At 42.5% G+C, this 20,656-nt stretch overlaps 1 protein-coding gene across 10 annotated transcripts in view; it reads right to left on the reverse strand.

Moving 5' to 3' along the window:
• Positions 1-20,656, reverse strand: part of ncam1a (neural cell adhesion molecule 1a) — a 443,331-nt gene that overhangs the window by 53,570 nt on the left and 369,105 nt on the right. For 5 of the 10 annotated variants that reach the window (XM_069894934.1, XM_069894935.1, XM_069894930.1 and 2 more), the window contains one exon: positions 20,228-20,362. In XM_069894934.1, coding sequence (XP_069751035.1) covers positions 20,228-20,362 — 135 coding nt within the window. Of the gene's footprint in view, positions 1-388; positions 431-17,282; positions 17,304-20,227; positions 20,363-20,656 lie in introns of all 10 variants that reach the window. The other 5 variants (XM_069894927.1, XM_069894929.1, XM_069894931.1 and 2 more) reach the window with 2 other exon arrangements.

Below are 20,656 nucleotides of genomic sequence, written 5' to 3' on the forward strand. Positions count from 1 at the left end.
TGGTTAATAAATCATGCAAACTTAAACCAGAAATGGTTATGTCTCTAGCTAATGATGAAATTGAAGAAACTTGTGCAGGTTAAAAAAAACAACCTCTTCATTGTCATGGCAGGAAGCTGAAACTAATGTCATGCTGAGAAATCTTTCACATTATAGATTAATATTCCACTTTTAATTGGAGCAATATTAAGAACATCTAATTCATGCTATCAAACTTCAAACTGCATTTTCTCTTAGGCAATAAAAAAAGTTTTCTCAGCTTCAAATCAATCCAAATTTCAGACTCTAGTATCTGGAACGTTGACTGAACCCAACTTTAATAATAGTTGGAGAAGCTAAACTTGCTGAGGGACTTATAAAACAAACAATGGCATGCAAGTATACTCACTAGATGAATCGAGTGATGGGAAAGGAGATGAAAGAAGGGTGGCTATGGAAAGAAAAGCAACAATAAATGAATTCATGGTGTTCCAAAGGTTTACGAAGCCTGACATGAACAGTGGTGTAGATGACAGACATCAACTGGCTTGCAGTATCATTCCAACGAAAAAAACAGTTTAATAAACCAGGGTAGGTGGATGCACAGTTTTGCAGCAACTCAATAACCAAAAGGAAGTTGACAACACAGAGCACAAGATGAGCTTCAAAATGGGAAGCGAAGCTTTTGCATTTTCCTCTCAACTGTCCACTGTAACTGAGTTAAGAGCATGTGCTTATAAAATACATGCACTCTCTTTAGAAATAAACAACTTTGCAGCTCAATAAAACCTTTTAACGACAGAAGAACTGAGAGCAGGATTAAGCCATGCGACCTGCCATTCAAACTGGCCGATCCCTATCCTGTTGCTCCATTTCCCTTTATCTCTTGGCTCTCCTCATATCCATATATCGATAGAATGATTTTACTTCATTGGATTCACATTAGAAAGCGTGTATTTGCTCCTGAAGTTGTTTTTAGAAAACGTAAAATCTTAAAACAGAATCTCAGTGCTAAAAACATGAAGACCAAGACAATGGGACCTGCTTCACAAACTCTTTCCTGTGAACAAAAAGATTAGTGGCAGTAAAAGTTATTTTGTGCATTCACCTCACTCAGTGAAATAAATTTGCTTGGAATTTCTTCCTAGTTGGGTAATCCCAATTTTACTTCATTGGCTGGTGTTTGGAGGTAGAATATAAAAGTATTTACAAGTACCACAGGCCAGGAATAATAAGTTTTGAGGCAATATAGTTTTAAGTTACCTTTGAAGGGGGAACCAGTCTTTTCTTATTAGAAATCTGATGGATTTCTTGTACTCGCTGACAGATTTACTGGCCATAATGCATTTCATCCACAGGAACAATATTTTTTGATCAATATGCCAGTGAAGTGGAGTCGTAAAGAATGATTTTTTTTTTGGAAGAAACCTTAACCATAAAAAAAGTTTCTTCTGATAATGTAAAAAGCAAGAGTATAATAACAGATGGGATAGATTTAGATCAAACAGCATTCTCCACATTCAGTGCTGTGCTACGGTCTCAATTTATCAAAGTTTCAAATCAGCAACAAACTCTTTATCAAGAGCAAAGGACAACCCGCTGGAAGAACAGGGAGAAAAAGAATGGTCCCCTACCCTTCCTCAAGTCTTATTCTCCCACTGATGCTGAATGACCCACTGAGTCCCTCCAGTATGTTGCGTTTTGCTCCAGAATCCAGAATCTGCAGCCTCTCGTGTGTCTGCTCTCGTTATTGGCAGGTCCTATCTCTTTGATGTAATGTTTGATTCACAGTTGTCAGTTTTCATATTGATCATAATTAAATATAACATATGTCAGGAATAAAACAGAGCCTATTTGTTTGTTCTTGACTTGAACAGGTTTCCTGGTCAATTTCAAGCAATTCCAATGAAGTACTATAGATATGATATATAAACACATCTAATCTATACTGCCTGGACTGGTCGGGACAGTATGCAAGGTTTTTGCGATTTTAATTTTTTTTTCTCTCCCACCAAAATACCCACCTGCTTCAAATTTAATTCGACATGGGATGCAGATAGTAGAGAAGGACTTGAGCAAAGTAGACAGAATTCTGATAGGCTGGATAGTTAGAGACTTCTTCCTCAGCAGAAATGTAACAGCGCATGGGTTTTGAGGAAGAATCCAGGGGCTGTTGGAATCTGGGTGCCGCTGGGTGTTGGTGACATGGACTCTAACAATATTCAAGTACTACTTAGAAGAGCACATGAATCACAAAAATATGGAAGGCATGAGCTGAGTGCGGGAAAGGGGGAGAAGAATTTAAATTTTAAATTTAGACATGCAGCATGGTAACAGGCCATTTCAGCCCACTTCGTGTTGCCCAATTTACACCCAATTAACCTACACCTCCGGTATGTTTCAAACGGTGGGAGGAAACCAGAGCACCCAGGGAAAACCCACACAAGACATGGGTAGAATGTACAAGCTCCTTACAGACAGCGCTGGATTTGAACCCCAGTCCCGATCGTAGGTGCTGTAAAGGTGTTGCACTAACCGCCACGCTATCCGTGCCGCCTCAAATGGACAGGTGTGTACACAGTGGGCCGACATGCTACATGACCCAATGAGCTCAAGTATAATCCAGAAAGGTTTAGTAAAACAAAAAGACTGCAGAAATCATGATTGAGGTTAAAACACAACGCTGGAGAAACTCAGTAGGTAAAGATAAAGATACATAACCAATGTTTTGGGCTTGAGCCCTTCATCCAGGTATAAGCAAAATGTAGGCCTGTGCCCAAACAAAATGGTGGGAGAGGGGCAGGGGAGGAGCACGGTCCCACGAGCAGGAGGAAATAGGTGGATAAGGGAGGGATGACACATCAGCTTACAGGGGAGGGAGGGCGGAGAGCTGGAGGAAAGAAGACAGAGGGATGGGAAAGAGAGGGAGAGTGGGGAGTGGGCGAGTAGAAATTGGAAAGGTCAATGTTAATACCATCTGGTTGGAGAGTACTCAGAACTGTTTAGTCATGGGTTCAGAGGGCAGGAATATCAATCCAGGTCTCCTTGCCCAATTAAGATATTTACGGTCTCCTGCCCAGTAGGAAAGCCAGCCAGTGCAGCAGTGCTCACCTGTCAGGCTGTGACTGCTTGTAAACTAGCACCGGTGGCACAGTCTGCAATTTCAATATAGTTCACTTAAATTAGTGCAAAATATTACAGAAATTAGCCACCCATGCAAAGTTTCTTCTTCACAATCACCTCCAGTACGACCCTGACACTGCAAATATCAACGATCACTGAAAATGAGTTGCTCATTTAACTGAACTATGGTGAGGGCAGAGGGATTACATTGAGAGGAAATGAAGACCACCATTAAATAAGAAACACTATATGAAGCAGAAGCAATGATGGTAAGTGAAATAACGTATCTGTTACATGGTTCCATCTGCTTATCAGTTGAAAACAAGCGTATCCATTCCACTTCCATGCAATGACTCCAGCTCAAAACATGGCAGAGGTGGCATCTCACTAGGATCCACTGGTTTGGTCTGAAGAACTATTTCGCCACTTCTCAGACTCCTGACAGATGATTGCCACAGTACATTATATAAAACTTTGCAGGAAAGAAGAAGTAGCTCACTTTTTGCTCGTACTTTGAAGAAGGGCCCAGGCCCAAAACGTGGGTTATATCCCTTTATCTCTTATGGATGCTGCAAGACCTGTTGAGTTCCTCCAGCATTTCTACAACCACAGTGCCTGCAGGCTTTGATGTTTCCCACCCACAGAGCTCACTAGTGGTGGGTTACAAGGTGTGATTTAAGTGAAGGATTGCAATTTTGCCCCTATCCAATAGAGGGCCAAAAGATGGGTTTTCATCAATTGGTATTTGCTTTATGTTATCAGTTGCTTGCATTTTGAACAGATATTGTGTCTTCCTTGCTGTAAAATTGTTTGCATTTGGTTATACCTAATACTGAAATGCCTCGACTCTAATAAGGTCGGCAATAACTGCTTAGCTTTAAAGCCATTCATAAACCGGATCTCCCTTTATTTATCCTCTAAAATGCACAGTAAGAACCCATTATAAATATAATGTCACTCCCCAATCTTGTGCAGCCAACCATAACCACCTGCCAAGATAAAGACATATCTGATGTCAGACAACAGCCTGGTTTCTGCCAGTCTACTCCCAGTTCTCCATCTCTTCCCCATTCCTCTGTCTTCTTTCCTCTAGCTCTCATTGCCTTCCCTCTCCATACATAGAGACATCTCCCCCTCCCTCTTTATCCACCTAAAACCTCCTGCCTGTGGGACTGTGCTCCTCCCCCTGCCCCCACCCTTCCACATTTAGTTCAAGTGCCTGCTCACATTTTGTTCATATCTTGATGAAGGTTTCAAGCCTGAAATGTCGGTTATGTATCTTTATCTTTGCTACATGTTTGATCTTCCTGAGATTCTCCAGCATTGCGTTTTCACAACAGTCCATGTATCAGTTTCACCACACTCAAGCTTTCTCAGATATTTTCGACTGTCCACAGGCTCTTTTCAGACATTTCTTTTGCTTCATAAGGCTCAAAATGCCTATCACTACTGTCAATCCCCACACATACAAATGGGAGAGGCATCTCTCTCATACAAAAGTGTGGGAGAAACGCAGCAGATCTTACAGCTTACAGAGGAGGGGGATCTTGCATATCTGGTTCCAGGAGCAGGTAGTGGCATTGAACTTTTTTTTACCTATGGATGATTTGAGTGAAGGGAACGAATAGCGTCTATATAGATAATCAATTTAATTCCCTCCAACAATAACATCCTAGCAGGACAGAAAGAGTTGGATCTCAGTTTTACTCCCTTGAGACGCAATCACTCATTTCAATTTTCACTGCTCCTTTGAATAATAACATCATTAGAATGACATTCACTGAGAGCAGATTCCTTGAACAAATGAATTAGCAACTAATTGACAGATGCAGAGCGTACATCTAGTACAAATCAAGCTGGAAATTGCAGCAAGTAACAAAAGCAATCATTTAAATAATTAACACTGATGTGCATGAAGTTGGTGGATTTGGTAAAAGATACGACATTTTGAAGAATTGCACGTTTTTACTTGAACATTACACCAGTGTCAGTCCATCAGGAGAAAATATTACAATATTAATGAATAGCTGATCAGTTGCGTTCAATGAGATATGTGTGGGGAGTGTTGAACAGCAATATCCTAATCTGTCAATTGGTTCTAAGAACTGGTCAACTCCTGTACTCCCCGTGATTAATTGTGAAAAATATGTCCCCTCTTGGATTAACCAACGAACACCAACTTTTAGTAATTTCACTGGGCAAATGACTTAAAGCATTAACATTTCAATTGAAATCATCTTTCTCCACAATGAGGAAGACCACAAAACCATTTATCACATCCACTCCTTCCATTTCCCATCAAGCAATGAATCTGGAGTAAGAAAGCTTGCAGAGATGAGAAAAGAAAAGGGCAATTGGACAGTTTCTGAGTTGCCGTCTCCATGTTTTACCATATAACCATTTACAGAGCGGAAAAAGGCCATGTTGGCCTTTCGAGTCCGCACCGGTTCACTGATTTTGTGCGCCCTCTTCAGGCATTGATCAGATTGGCTGTCTGTGTACCAAAAATAGTAAAACTTGACGAAACTGGATTTCTACTACCTATTCCTGTCTAAGCTGATCTTGCTCCCTCCTGTATACTTCCTCATTGTCGTTTGTGATTCTGCCTGATCACAAAGTCGTGGGTGTATAACGAGTAGAGTAGTGGGCTAAGCACACATCCTTGGGGTGCACTTGCATTGATGATCAGTGAGGAAGAGACATTACTTCCAATTCGTACTGACTGTGGTCTTCCGATGAGAAAGTCAAGGATCCAGTTGCAGAAGTGGGTTCAGAGGCCTAGAATTCGTAGCTTGTTGGCCAGCACTGAGGGAATAATGATATTGAAGGCTGAGCTGTAGTCAATGAAGAGCAGCCATATATATGTGAATTGCTGTTTCAAGGTGATCCAGCGCTGTGGAGAGCCAGTGCGTCTACTGTGGAACGATTGGGATGATAGGCGAATTGCAGCGGTCCAGACCTTTGCTTAGGTATGTGTTAATTCTGGCCATGACCAGCCTCTCAAAGCATTTCATCACAGTAGAAGTTAGTGCTACTGGCGGAAGTCGTGGAGGCAGCTCACACTACTTTTCTTGGGCACTGGGATGATTGATGCTCTTTCGAAGCAGGTGGGAACCTCTAACTGCAGCAACGAGAGGCTGTAAATGTCTGTGACCACTCTGGCTAGTTGGGTGCCGCAGATTTTCAGTACCCTGCCAGGTATGCCGTCAGGGCCTGGTGCCTTGCGAGGGTTCACCCTCTTGAATAATATTCCAACATTGTCCTCAGAGACAGATATCACAGGGTCCTCAGCCTTTTCAGGAATTCTAGTAGATATTGTTTGGCTCTTCTTCTCAAAGCGGACATAGGTGTTCAGTTCATTGGGTAATGAAGCATCACAGCCATCTATAGTTGCAGAATGGTTCAATAAAGATCTATATGAATCATATTTGAATCTACCAGCGATAAAATGGAAGAAATATTCAATTCTAACCATTAAAATCTTTTCACTTTTTTCTTACTGATCTTTCGTTACAAAAAAATGTGATTGTTGTTAAGTACAAATTGTTGGCCTTTTTCAGTAAGTTCTCCTCCACTCCCATACAATCCTCTGGTATTTCTGCATGCCTTGCAGTCTGATTACCTTGGCTCTTAATGATTCTAGCCCCCAGCTGTCAGGCCTCCAACACTCCTGCCCTGAACCTCCCATCCTTTCTTTCTCCTCCGCTGAGTTACTGCTTGAACCATATCACCATGACCAACAGTGTTGTCACCTTTCCCAATACCTCCTTTATGGCTTGGTGTCAAATTTAGTTTGATAATGTTCTTGGGAAGCAGTCTGGAACAGCTTTTTTCTTTAAGATATAAACTGTGTTTAGACAGGTTAAACTCAACAAGGCAGAGACCTGTCTTCCAATTAAATAAAGTGTGTAACTTATGAATCAACACACCTTACATTTATTTTTTTGACTAAACCTGCCATCGGTTACAATTAGTGAATGGCAGACACTACAAACTACTGAAAAATTTGGTGAACATCAGGATGGTAATAAAATACAATGTAAATAAGAAGTGATTGAAAATGAAATGAACCAGGAACCTACATCATTTCGATCAAACATAAATCACATTTTTTGTTGTCTAAGATGTTTATAATGTAATGAGATAGGAAATTAGGCTTGAGGAAAAGCTAAAAAATGTTCACAACAGATTTGTCTTTGAAACAAAATTCATTTACACTGACAGATGAACGGGCAGTGGTGTCAATAGCTGCACTGAACTGTCTGACACACAAATTGATTCTCTTCATGGCAATTTCTAAAGCATATATTAATAGAGTATGCCAAAGCATGAAAATGACTCAAAATGTTTTGGATTTCATCAGTATATTTCAGATTTTTCCATTGATCTGTAAAAGCAAAATTAAATAGCTTTTTATAGTTTATTTATCCAACACAAATTTGGGCTGTCACAAAATAAAACTCCAGATTAGATTCGCTGCAAGATCTCCATTCTAAATGTCCATCATTATGTGGAGCGAATTTTTGCTGTTTATTACAGTCCTTCTGGGAAGAGTGATTCCACTGGAAAAGTATTCAAGTCTCTTTTTTTCCCCCTACAATGAATGGATGCAATTGAACAGTGAACTTAAGGAGGCCTGGACTAATGACAATAAAAGAGAGTTCAAATCCCATCACAGTAATTAGCGAGTTTAATGAATTACTCATAAAAAGGTAGACTAAAATCTCACCTCAGGAATGGAAATCAGAAAACTAACAGCTTGTCATAAGGTATCAACTGATTCAAAGCTGCCTTCAGCATGGTGACATATTGCCCACAGCAATGAGGTTGACTTGCAGACACCCTCTGAAATGACCTTGTCACACACTTAAAGGGAAAAAGCATGCCTTGGCAGCAATGGTCAAACCCTGTCAAAAACAGAACATCCAATTCACAGGCCCTGACATACCTTACCCCATTGCAACATCCAGCAAGTCCCAGGAAAATATTAAAAATCTATTAATTACACAATTAGCTTTCATCTGCACATTGAAGGAAATTTGGCAAAAGTTTAGTAGACTGATTCCTGGAAATAAAAGAGTTGCTTTCGAGGAAAGGTTGAGTAGTTTGGGCCAATGCTCAGAGGAATTTAGAAGAACAAGAGGTGAAACTATCTTATTGTTAAGGGCACCGGGCAGCAATAAAGGTGAGTCTTTGTCTGCGTTACACCAGGCAGAAGGCAATTTTGTGAAATATTGCATGTTCTGTACTATTACACGACTATAAAGGAATCTTGAAATCCTAATCACTGAACAGGGATTGCTTATTCGAGACAGAGATGAGGAGGAATTTCTTCTCTCAAAGGGTTGTGAATTTTTGGAACTCTCTGCTGAGACTTGGCAGGTAAAATGCCTGTGTACTGAAGGCTGAGGGAGATTACAGTATTTTGTCCACAGGTGAATCGTGATACGAGGAAATCAGGTGGGAAAATAGAGCTGACATCATGATCAAATGAACAACAGAGCAAGTTTGAGAGGAACTTGGGTTGACTCATGCCTCAATTTTAATGCTGCTCCTCGGATTTCTGGCAATTGGAGAGATTACTGATCCCACTCATCCAATGCAAACATGACTGAGAGTGATTCCCACTTCTAAATTCAGCAACTTTCACTCAGATTGCCATTAACTTTTAATCCTTCCACTTCATGGGTAATTTACTTCATTCAGGATGGAAATACTGACATTACATCCAGCAGATTGGAGTATTCCTGACCTCTAGTGCTGCCTGTGTAGAGTTTGCATGTTCACCCTGTGACCACCTGGGTTTAGAACTATAGAACATTACAGCACAGAAACAGGCGCCTTCTGCCCTTCTAGCCTGCGTTGAACCATTTTTTCCGTAGAACTACTGAGCTGCACCAGTACATAGCTCTCCATAGCTCTCACATCCACATACATGTCCACATTCTTCTTAAATGATAAAATTGAGTTCGCATTCACCACTTCAGCTGTCAACTTGTTCTACACTCCCACCACTCTATGTGAAAAATTTCCTCCTCATGTTCCCCCTAAACTTTTCTCCTTTCACTCTTAACCCATGTCCTCTAGTTTATACCTTGCATACCCTCAATAGAAAAAGCATGTCTACATTTACTCTGTCGATCCCCCTCATTATTTTAAATATCTCTATCAAATTCCCCCTCATTCTTCTACGCTCCAGGGAATAAAGTCCTAGCCTGTTTAACCTTTCCCTGTAACTCAATTCCTAAAGTCCAGGCAACATCCTAGTAAATCTTCTCTGCACTCTTTCTACCTTATTGATAGCTTTCCTATAGTTAGGTGACCAAAACAGCACATAATACTCCAAATTCGGCCTCACCAATTTCTTTTACAACCATAACATCCCAACTTCTAAACTCATACTTTGATTTATGAAGGCCAATATGCCAAAAGCTCTCATTACCACTCGATTCGTATGTGACACCACTTTCTGGGAATTTTATACCTGTATTCCCAGATTCCTCTGTTCTACCACTTTCCTAAGTGCCCTACCATTTACCTCTTGGTCACCTCCTGGTTTGTCGAACACCTCACCTTTGTCTACATTAAATTTAATCTGCCATTTTTCAGTTCATTTTTCCAGTTGGTCCAGATCCCTCTGCAAACCTTGAAAACTTTCTTCGCTGTCCACAATGGTGCCAATCTTAGTGTCATCTGCAAATATGTTGATTCAATTTACCACATTATCATCCAGATCATTGATATAGATGACAAACAACAATGGTCTCAGCACCGATCCCCGAAGCACACCACTGGTCACAGGCCTCTAGTCTTAGAAGCAATCATACACCACTACTCTCTGGCTTCTCCCATCCCAGCCATTGGTCAAATCCAGTTCACTACTTCACCATGAATACTGTACATAGGGTCCGAACCTTCCTGACTAATTTCCATGTGGGACATTGTCAAAGACCCTACTAAAATCCAAATAGACAACATCCACAGCCTTTCCTTCGTCAACTTGCCTTGTAACCTCCTCTAAAAACTCTACAAGATTAAGCTAAACATAACCTACTATGCACAAAGCCACGTTGACTGTCCCTAATCAATTTTTGGTGATCCAAATAATTGTTTAGCAGATCTCTAAGAAAACCTTCCAATAATTTACCTACTACTGACATCAGGCTCACTGGCCTATAATTTCCAGGGTTACTTTTGGAGTCTTTTTTAAACAACATGAGCTAACTCCAATCCTTTGACACCACACCCATGGGAAAGGACATTTTAAATATTTCTGCCAGAGCCCCTGCAATTTTGACAGTCAGCTCCCTTAAGGTCCGAGGGAATATCTGGTCAGGCCTTGGAGATTTATCTATCCTTATTTGTTTAAGATGACTTCCTCCTCTTTAATCTGTAAAAATTCCATGAACTTATTGCTCATCTTCCTTACTTCCACAAGTCTGGGTGCCCATTTCCTGAGTGAATACTGCTGATAAATATTTCTTTTTCTTTGGCTTGGCTTCGCGGACGAAGATTTATGGAGGGGTAATGTCCACGTCAGCTGCAGGCTCGTTTGAGGCTGACAAGTCCGATGCGGGACAGGCAGACACGGTTGCAGCAGTTGCAAGGCAAAATTGGTTGGTTGGAGTTGGGTGTTGGGTTTTTCCTCCTTTGTCTTTTGTCAGTGAGGTGGGCTCTGCGGTCTTCTTCAAAGGAGGTTGCTGCCCGCTGAACTGTGAGGTGCCAAGATGCATGGTTTGAGGCGATATCAGCCCACTGGTGGTGGTCAATGTGGCAGGCACCAAGAGATTTCTTTAGGCAGTCCTTGTACCTCTTCTTTGGTGCACCTCTGTCTCGGTGGCCAGTGGAGAGCTCACCATATAACATGATCTTGGGAAGGCGATGGTCCTCCATTCTGGAGATGTGACCTACCCAGCGCAGTTTGATCTTCAGCAGTGTGGATTCGATGCTGTCGGCCTCTGCCATCTCGAGTACTTCGATGTTGGAGATGAAGTCGCTTCAATGAATGTTGAGGATGGAGCGGAGACAACGCTGGTGGAAGCGTTCTAGGAGCCATAGGTGATGCCGGTAGAGGACCCATGATTCGGAGCCGAACAGGAGTGTGGGTATGACAACTGCTCTGTATACACTAATCTTTGTGAGGTTTTTCAGTTGGTTGTTTTTCCAGACTCTTTTGTGTAGTCTTCAAAAGGCGCTATTTGCCTTGGCGAGTCTGTTGTCTATCTCGTTGTCGATCCTTGCATCCGATGAAATGGTGCATCCGAGATAGGTAAACTGGTTGACCGTTTTGAGTTTTGTGTGCCCGATGGAGATGTGCGGGGGGCTGGTAGTCATGGTGGGGAGCTGGCTGATGGAGGACCTCCGTTTACTTCAGGCTGACTTCCAGGCCAAACATTTTGGCAATTTCCGCAAAACAGGACGTCAAGCGCTGAAGAGCTGGCTCTGAATGGGCAACTAAAGCGGCATCGTCTGCAAAGAGTAGTTCACGGACAAGTTGCTCTTGTGTCTTGGTGTGAGCTTGCAGGTGCCTCAGATTGAAGAGACTGCCATCCGTGCGGTACCGGATGTAAACAGTGTCTTCATTGTTGAGGTCTTTCATGGCTTGTTTCAGCATCATGCTGAAGATCTCACCCATCTCCTTTGGCTCCATACAAAGCCCACCACTCTAATCTTCAAGGGGACATATTTTGTCCCTTACTCTCCATTTTCTCTTAAAATACCCGTAGAAACTCTTAGGATTTTCCTTCACATTGTCTGCCAATGCAACCTCATGTCTCCTTTCATCTTTTTCCTATTTATTTCTTGAGGTTTTTCTTGCATTCTTTATACTTCTTAAGTACCTCATTTCCTACCTGCTACACACCTCTCTTTTTTTTTGAACCAGATCCCCAATATCCCTCGAACACCAAGGTACCCTCTGCCTGCTAACTTTGGCTTTAATCTTGAGAGGAACATGCAAACTCTGTATTCTCAACATGACACCTTTGAAGGTCCTCCACTTAACTCGCACATCCTTGCCCGAAAACAACATCCCAATTCACGCATTCTAGATCCTTTCTCATTTCCTCAAAACTGGCCTTTCTTCAATTTAAAATCTCAACCCGAGGCCCAGACTGATCCTTCTTCTTAATTAACTTGAAACTAATGGCAGCATGATCACTGGACACAAAATGTTCCCCTACACATACTTCCATTCCCTGTCCTGTCTTGTTCCTGAATAGGAGATCCAATATTGCACTCTCTCGAGTTTATTATATATTGATTAAGAAAACTTTATTGAACACGCTTAACAAACTCCAAGCCATCCAACCCTTTTACATTATGGGAATGCCAGCCAATATGTGGAAAATTAAAATCTCCGACCATCACAACCTTATGTTTCCTGCAGCTATCTGCTATCTCACTACAGATGTGCTCCTCTAATTCTCGTTGACATTTGGGTGATCTATAATACAACCCCATGAGTGTGGTCATACCTTTTCCATACCTCAGCTCCACCTATATAGCCTCAGTAGATGAGCCCTTTGGTCTATTCTGCCTGAGCACAACTGTGATATTTTTCCTGCAATTTCCCCCCTTTAACCCCACCGTTCTATCTCAGCTAAAGCAATGGAAGCCAGGAACATTGAGCTTCCAGTCCTGTTCATCCTGCAACCAAGTTTCACTAACGGCCACATCATAATGCCATGTGGCAATCCGCGCTCTAAGCTCGTCTGCCTTTCCACAATACTCCTTGCATTAAAATAGATGTATCTGAGAACATTTGCACTATGTGTTGACTTCTAACAGTGTATGCAATTTTCATATCATCTTTTCCTTCCTCTATTTGTTCTGGCACTGGTTCCCATCCCCCTGCAAATCTAATTTAAACCCACTGGAACAGTACTATCAAACCTTCCCACAAGGATATTAGTTCCCTTCCAGTTTAGATTCAAACCTTTCCATCACAGCAGGTCCCACCTTCCATACAAGAGAGCCCAATGATCCAGAAACCTGAAACCCTCTCTCCTGCACTATGTCTTTAGCCACATGTTAAGCTGCAATATCCTCTTATTTCTAACCCCACTAGCATGTGGCACAGGTAGCAATCCTGAGATCACAACCTTAGAGGTCCTGTCCAATCTAGCACCTAACTCCTCGAACTCTCCTTGCAGGACCTCCTCACAATTCCTACTCTCATCATTTTCCCCTATATGGACTTCGACATTTGGCTCACCCTTCCTTCTGAGAATGCCGTGAACTCGATCTGAGATATCTTGGACCCTGGCACCAGGGAGGCAACGTACCATCCTGGATACCACAGTACCTCTAATCTGTCCCGCTAACTATAGCATCACCTATCACTACAGCTCGCCTCCTCTCCTCCCTTCCCTCTTAGCCTCAGGACTATGTGCCAAGGTTTACCTCAGGTGCTCCAGTTTTCTCCCATAGTTGAATGATGGATGAGTCAGCAGATTCATTAACCAAAGTGTCCCCTTCATGTAGATTATATGGTAAAATCTGATGGGAGTTTACTGCAGGAAGAATACATCATTTTTTTCCTGACAGAAATAAATGAATTAAAAAATAAGTCCTTATCAAAATAATTAAAACTTATAACTTAACTAGGGAAGGCACAGCTAGCGCAACGCTGTTACAATGCCAATGACCGGGACTAGGATTCAAATCCTGTGCTGTCTATACGTTTATTCATTTTCCCTCTGTCAGCATGGGGTTTCCTCCCACCCTTCAAAACATACCAGGGATGTAGGTCAATTGGGTGTAATTGGGCGGCACGGGCTCAATTGAACAGTTTATTGCATTCCTTTCAAAATTGCAGATTCAGAAATCAACAGGGTTTTGGATTCTGTGGCTGGTTTAATGCTGCTTGATCAACAGGAGATTCCATATGTTGCAGGGAAGCTGAAAGTTTCAGCATTTGGAATCAGCTAGTGCTTCCCACCTCACAGAGAAGGGGATTTTATGCACAAAAGCCGCATAATCGACTACTAACCTTCATGCTGAGGACTGAAAAGGCTGATCGTGCAGTCCATTTATGTAGCTCAGAGCAGCGCACTGGCTTTCCTGGGGAAAAAGGGGGTGGGATGTGTAGCACAGAAACGGCTATCCTACGACAGCCCAACCACCCCGCCTGACAGCTCCACTGCCCCGTTGCCCGGCAGCCCTGCGCCCTGCTCCATTCCCCTTCCTCTTCATTCACTTCCTTCCCCATCCCCTCATTCTCTCTTCCATTCCTCCTTCCCCCTCCTATCAGCCCCACATTGATCCCACCGCCCCGCTGCCTAACAGCCCTGTCAGGAGTGGCGTGATGTGAGGGGGCGGGAGAGTGGTTTGAGGGAGAGGGTGGTGTGAGGGAGCAGTGTCAGGGAACAGGATGGTGTAGGAGCATGGCGGAGTGAGTGAGTGCAGCCTGACACCTCCACTGGCTACTCTGTGACAATGCAGCAGGGTGACGGGACTGTCAGTGTGATGTCAATCATCATGTCTTTCTGTTTAGAGCTGCTTTCAGTGGCAATTCTTTTACACAGGTGGTGGAGCGACTTCGCTCTTGACACTACCACCCTTGGCGGAGGGAATCTGGATCGCGTTGGACCCACTCATCCACCTTTGGATCTTTTATGCAGGTTAAGTGGAGTGTCTTAAAGGCAGAGGAAACCTGTCTTTACAAATCACTAATTTTCACTATAAAAGGGGCTTCTGTGTACACTGCTCCAGGACTTCCTTTGGTTTAAATGGTTGTGTGCTGGTGTTCTCAACAACAGTCAACACAATCTGGCCTCCTGCCTTTCAACCATCATTGAATAACATCTAAACTCCCAGTATGCTTCCCCAGACAGAAAGAGATATGGTCCAACAATCAACTAGTTAGTCTACACACATTGATTTGTTTACATCAAATTGATGACAGAGACTTAACAAATAAGATGCTTTAATATGAAACACAGTGTAGATAATATGCAAAAAAATGAAGGATTGTGAGGAAATTGAGTCACATTTGGAAAATCTAGTCTAATACTTATCAATGTTTAGAGTTGCCCTGACGATCCTGAAAGAAAATTGATCTCAGTAGCCAGTTGCAATGCTGTGTTAGTTATTTCTTATGAGATAACCAGCAATTAACAGTTAGTTGCAACAATACAGTCTGGTCTAATTACTTTTAAAATGCATTAGTTAGGCTTTTTGTGTGTCTGTGAAGCCTGACACCGCCACACATTCAGAAAAAAATGGTATCTGGGATAAAGAATGTGCTTAAACACTAATTGCAGACAATCACTTTCCTGAAGTGTGACACCAGCAAGGTCATGATAATTTATTGAAAAGTTAAGTGTCTACCTCCTTCAGTCCCCTCTTACCTGCTATTGTGCATTAAAACCTTCACCTCACACAAAAGCTTGATGCAAATCACTCTCCCTTCATTGCCGAACTAGAAATTCCAACTTCAAAATACAAGTAACTCCCACTGTTCACGGAAAGTTAAACAAATCAAAGGCTTTAAAAGCAATATGCATAAATACTATGCCAAAACTCAATGGCCATTTGCAAACTATAAAGTTTAGTCACTTGGCAAAGAAAAGATTCTTTGATTGCTAAATGAATTTATTGCTGAGGTTATACAGACACTTCAGTGCATTCAAATGGTCTACCTTTGGACAAGTATTTCATTTATGCAAAAATGGTGTGTGGGTATCATTTTAATCTAACATCCTCAACTGCAAACCAATTACATCAAAGGTCCAGCACCTGATTTATGAAGCATTTACACTTTTTAAAAATACCCTGTGTTTCCAGATCCTGTGTAGTTAACACTGCTGCTGGCACGGTTACTGCAACATTGTTGCAGCGCCAGTGACCAGGGTTCAAATTAGGTCCTGTCTGCAAGGAGTTTGTATGTTCTCCCCGTGTCTACATGGGTTTCCTCTGGGTTCTCCAGTTTCCTCCTACTTCCCAAAACATACAGGGGTCATAGGTTAATTGGGCAGCATGGGCTTGTGGGCAGAAGGGGCTGTTACCATGCTGCCTGTCTAAATTGAAAAGGCCTGCCCTCCAATAGCTCCCATCTTGTACATCCTGGGAGAATGGCTGAAGCCAAAAGATCAAAGCTACAAGTAGATTGGGCATGACAGGGATGAGAGAGAGTGGAGGCGGGGGAGGAGGAGGAGGAGGGAGAATTGGTGGGGGGGGGGGGCGAACAGTTAACCTTGAGCAAGGCAAATGGATGACGCCAAGAGTTTTGGGATTAGTTGTGGGGCAAGGATCTACTTGGAAGTGGCTCAGAGCAGGGACATGGGTCTACTATTATAGTTTTTTTTACACACCCACAAGTACTGTACCTGCTCACCAGCAGCAAGTGAGAACTTTGGCAAGTATGCACATTGCATGATGAATATGACAATAAACTTGATGTCTTCTTTATGCAAGGTGACTAGGAAGTGTGCACATACCAAGGGTGCAAGAGGTGACTCAAGTTATGAAAAGTTAAATTTATTGCTGGTTATTTTGCAACTTTTCAGGCCCTTCGAAAAGTTTAAAATCAATCAAATCGGGGTGCTTGCTGGCCCCAAATTAGAACTACAGCCACAGGCAAATAAATCACCTAATCTTTACAAAGGCAGATGCTAGCAACTGTAATCTCACCCATATACAAAGCTACCAAAAACACACTGACATGGTGTTGCCGTGGTAATGGATGGACCAATGATAATCTAGTTACTTTTATGTTGGACATTTTACAAGTATGAAGGAAAAATAATAACCAGCAACTAAGGCCACGTTAAATTCAAATGTTTTTGAGACAACAATGCAAACGGTTGATGGCAGGAAATGACGAAAAGTGTTTTTATAGTTTGGTCACATATTCATCAGTAAAGCATTATCAGTTAGGGGCACGAGGGGCCAGGGAGCTGGGGCCAGCCCTCGGGTAATGCACTGATTCAGCCAGGAGGATGCAGAGTCCAATCCCAATTCCTTTCATTAGTGGTCCTTGGCTCTCATCCGATCTTGGCCCAAGTGTGAGGAATGGAGCAGGAGCCCCACAATCTGAGAAATGGCAAAGAGTGAGGCCATTTTGTGACTCTGCGTGCTCCCTGTGCTCAGACCATAACATGCGTGGGCCTAGCTGCAAACATTGCAAAGCTTGGAGCAGAACAACGGACAGAGACAGGACAGTGGGATGAACTTACTTTGTTGCTCAGTGAACATTGCTTCCATTGTGATGGACAGGTGAGAGGAGGGAAATTTAAAAAAAAGTTAAAAGTGCGAAGATGCATGAAGTAGAACAAAAACCAAAATATTAGGTGAAAATGAAATGTTACCATAGAAACTGTGATGCGATTACAAGGACAGATTCACTATTTGATTCCTAAAACAGCTGAGTGCAGCTTTGAATGGGTGTAACATGACAGAGGGTGGATTTAATTTATCTTTGAATAATAGTTCACAAGACTCTGTTTAGTTACAAGCAAAACTCTGCAGCATCAGTGAGATTGGATTGTAAGATCAGCCCTTCTCACCAGTCACTTTTTCCACATACTTTATTGTGTTCCTGCAACATTCAGGTGTGACAAGATCAACAATTAAATGGCATGGTTAGTGTTAGGGCAGCACCTTTATCGGAGGAGTTAGTGCAACACTATTACAGTGCCAGCCACCCAGGTTTGAATCTGCCACTGTCTGCAAGGAGTTTGCACAGTCTCCCTGTGTGCACAAATTTCCTCCGGGTGCTCAGGTTTCCTCCCACCTTTCAAAACGTACAGTGATTTTCCTCCTTTTCATCCCTACAACCAAACCAGTTGTAAGGCTAACACCTGCAACTCTGATCCAATTTCTTTCCACCTGCAGTTCTCATCAATTGGGAGAGTGCATTAGGTGCTGCACTTTACTGGATTTATTCCACGAGATGCTTACATAGTTCACTACAAGCAAGTGCACAAAATAAACTCAGTAATGGTGCAGTGGTAACAAATGGTGAACTAATTTTCAATTACTTTTGTTCCCTGAATGTTGAAAAGGTATCACAACACAATGTATTCATGAGATAATTGCATAAGAACTTCTTAAAATGTCCAATGTGAAGTGTAAAACCTTTCAAAACGTACAGTGATTTTCCTCCTTTTCATCCCTACAACCAAACCAGTTGTAAGGCTAACACCTGCAACTCTGATCCAATTTCTTTCCACCTGCAGTTCTCATCAACTGGGAGAGTGCATTAGGTGCTGCACTTTACTGGATTTATTCCACGAGATGCTTACACAGTTCACTACAAGCAAGTACACAAAATAAACTCAGTAATGGTGCAGTGGTAACAAATGCTGAACTAATTTTCAATTACTTTTGTTCCCTGAATGTTGAAAAGGTATCACAACACAATGTATTCATGAGATAATTACATAAAAACTTCTTAAAATGTCCAATGTGAAGTGTAAAACCTTTTTGGAGTCCTCTCTCTAACACCTGAATGTGCACAACCTTGGTGTCTTTATATACTTCTGTCAAACAAATTGAATCGACAGTTTCCAACTAAAGGCCATTTCATGTCAGGCCTCCACCTTAAGGCTGTCTCAGGAGTGGATAGAAAACTAAGACTTACCTTTCAGGAAGCAGCCCTAAAAGGCTGCTCCAGCATCCCATTCATATCCAGAGGCACCTTGTAGCGCCCTCCGGATCCAATGGAGGTGGGGAAACTGGTGTCATAGTGCCACCATCATAAAAATGCGGGAGAGCAATGGGCGTCTTCTCTGCCCATAATCCTCCAGGCAACTGGAACCACTCTGTGGTTCCCAGAACAGTTCCAACTGAGTGGGGATTATGGGTAGGGAAGATGGCCATTGCTCTGCCACATTTTGAGCCGCAGAGAGCAGCCCTGAAGGATGAAGCGGCCCAGTGTGGTTGTCCCAAACCGCACTAGCCACCCCGAGAGCCCTCGCTGCCCTGATGGCCCCTGCCTGACAGCTCCCGCTGCCTCCTGCGGCTCTGCCGATCCCCGCTGACAGCTCCTGATGCCCCGCCGGCTCCCGCTGCCCCAAAGGTCCTCGCTGCCCTGATGACAGCTCCCACTGCCCCGCACTGCTCCACCAGCTCCCGCTGATAGCTCCCATTGCCCCGCTGCCCTGACTTGGAGGGAGAGGGACAAGTGGGGAGATGGGTCACGGGCTGACGGAGTCATTGGCCTGCCCCTAAACAGCCGCTTATATGGCTGTACATTCAGATTGATTCCGCTGATTATCCCTCTCTGAGAGAAGTTGGATTATGCGGCTCGGAGACGGCCTCCCCACATTCAGAGAAGTAAGTGGTTATGCGTTTTGGCGGCCTTCATATTTGGACTTTTGCGCTATCTGAAAGGGCCTTAAGGCAGAAATCAGAATTTGCTATGTCCTTCCTAAACACAAGACACAAACGCAGTCCAATTTACAGGTCAATAACATCAGTGCTCACCAGCGAAATGAATTTGAAAAGACTGTGCCTTGTGGAAGCAGCAGGATGTTGCCATTTGCACATTTTAAGGATTGTATTGTTCCTGAGTAAGAATGCTAAATTAGTTGTGCAATTCAGGCCTGTAATCAGTACCACCAATCTGCACTTGGGGTGGAGACTCTCAGGATTGTTAGAAAGCAGATTTCCACAGAGGATGCTTATCTTTAACACCTAAACCACCATCATTTTTTAGAGTCCTGATCAATAAGATTCTTTCAGCGTAATTAGGGAATGCTTCTCATGACAAAGACAGATTTCCCTCCAATCCACTTGCTCTGGCTTTCTCTTAACAGAAAAGACCATAGGGCACACAATTTACATCGGGAAAAACATTCACCTAATTTATCCTTAAATAATGCGGTGAAAGTAGCAATTACACATTAGCAATATCGGTAGGGTAATATATTAGAACAAGCTATAGGAACACTGTGGTCATTTGCTGCTGTTATGGTGAAACATTAGTTCAACTGAGAGGAGTTAACTCCATTTCAGAGTACCTGTGACACTCTGTGGCGACAGAATGGTTCCTACAATACCGGTCATTGAATATAATGATAAAGCTAATGAGACTGAAAGTTCAATTCCCCCTGTTCTTGTCTATGCAAGGCAGCTCTGCCACTATAAAAGTGATGTGCTGTAACCATCATGTACTTACGAACTTGCTGTGTCTTGAACTTAATGATCTGGCTGGCATCACCAATTCCTTTTCCATTAATAGCAGATAACCGAAGGCTGTATGTAGTTTCTGGAGTCAGTCCACTGATGGTAATGACATTGTCTGAACCTAGAACTGACAGAAATTAAAAACTGTGACACACGTGTGCTTCAGAATGAGTGTGCTCTGACCAAATAAGTAGAAAAAATGCTGATGTTTAAATATTAACAAATTCAGAAAAATGTCTAGATGTCATTAATGCAAATTTCTCTTTGAGTACTGCACAACATTTCTTTCTATAATTCACCTCTGTCGTTACCACTGTCCAATTGTCTTCTGTTTGCTCATTATAACCCAATGACTTTGAGGCAGAGTACAATATGCGGACAAACCATTTAACATGTGTTCCAACTCCCCAAAGAGGATGAA

The sequence above is a fragment of the Narcine bancroftii genome, chromosome 8, assembly GCF_036971445.1.
Source record: "Narcine bancroftii isolate sNarBan1 chromosome 8, sNarBan1.hap1, whole genome shotgun sequence".
NCBI classification, from domain to species: Eukaryota; Metazoa; Chordata; class Chondrichthyes; order Torpediniformes; family Narcinidae; genus Narcine; species Narcine bancroftii.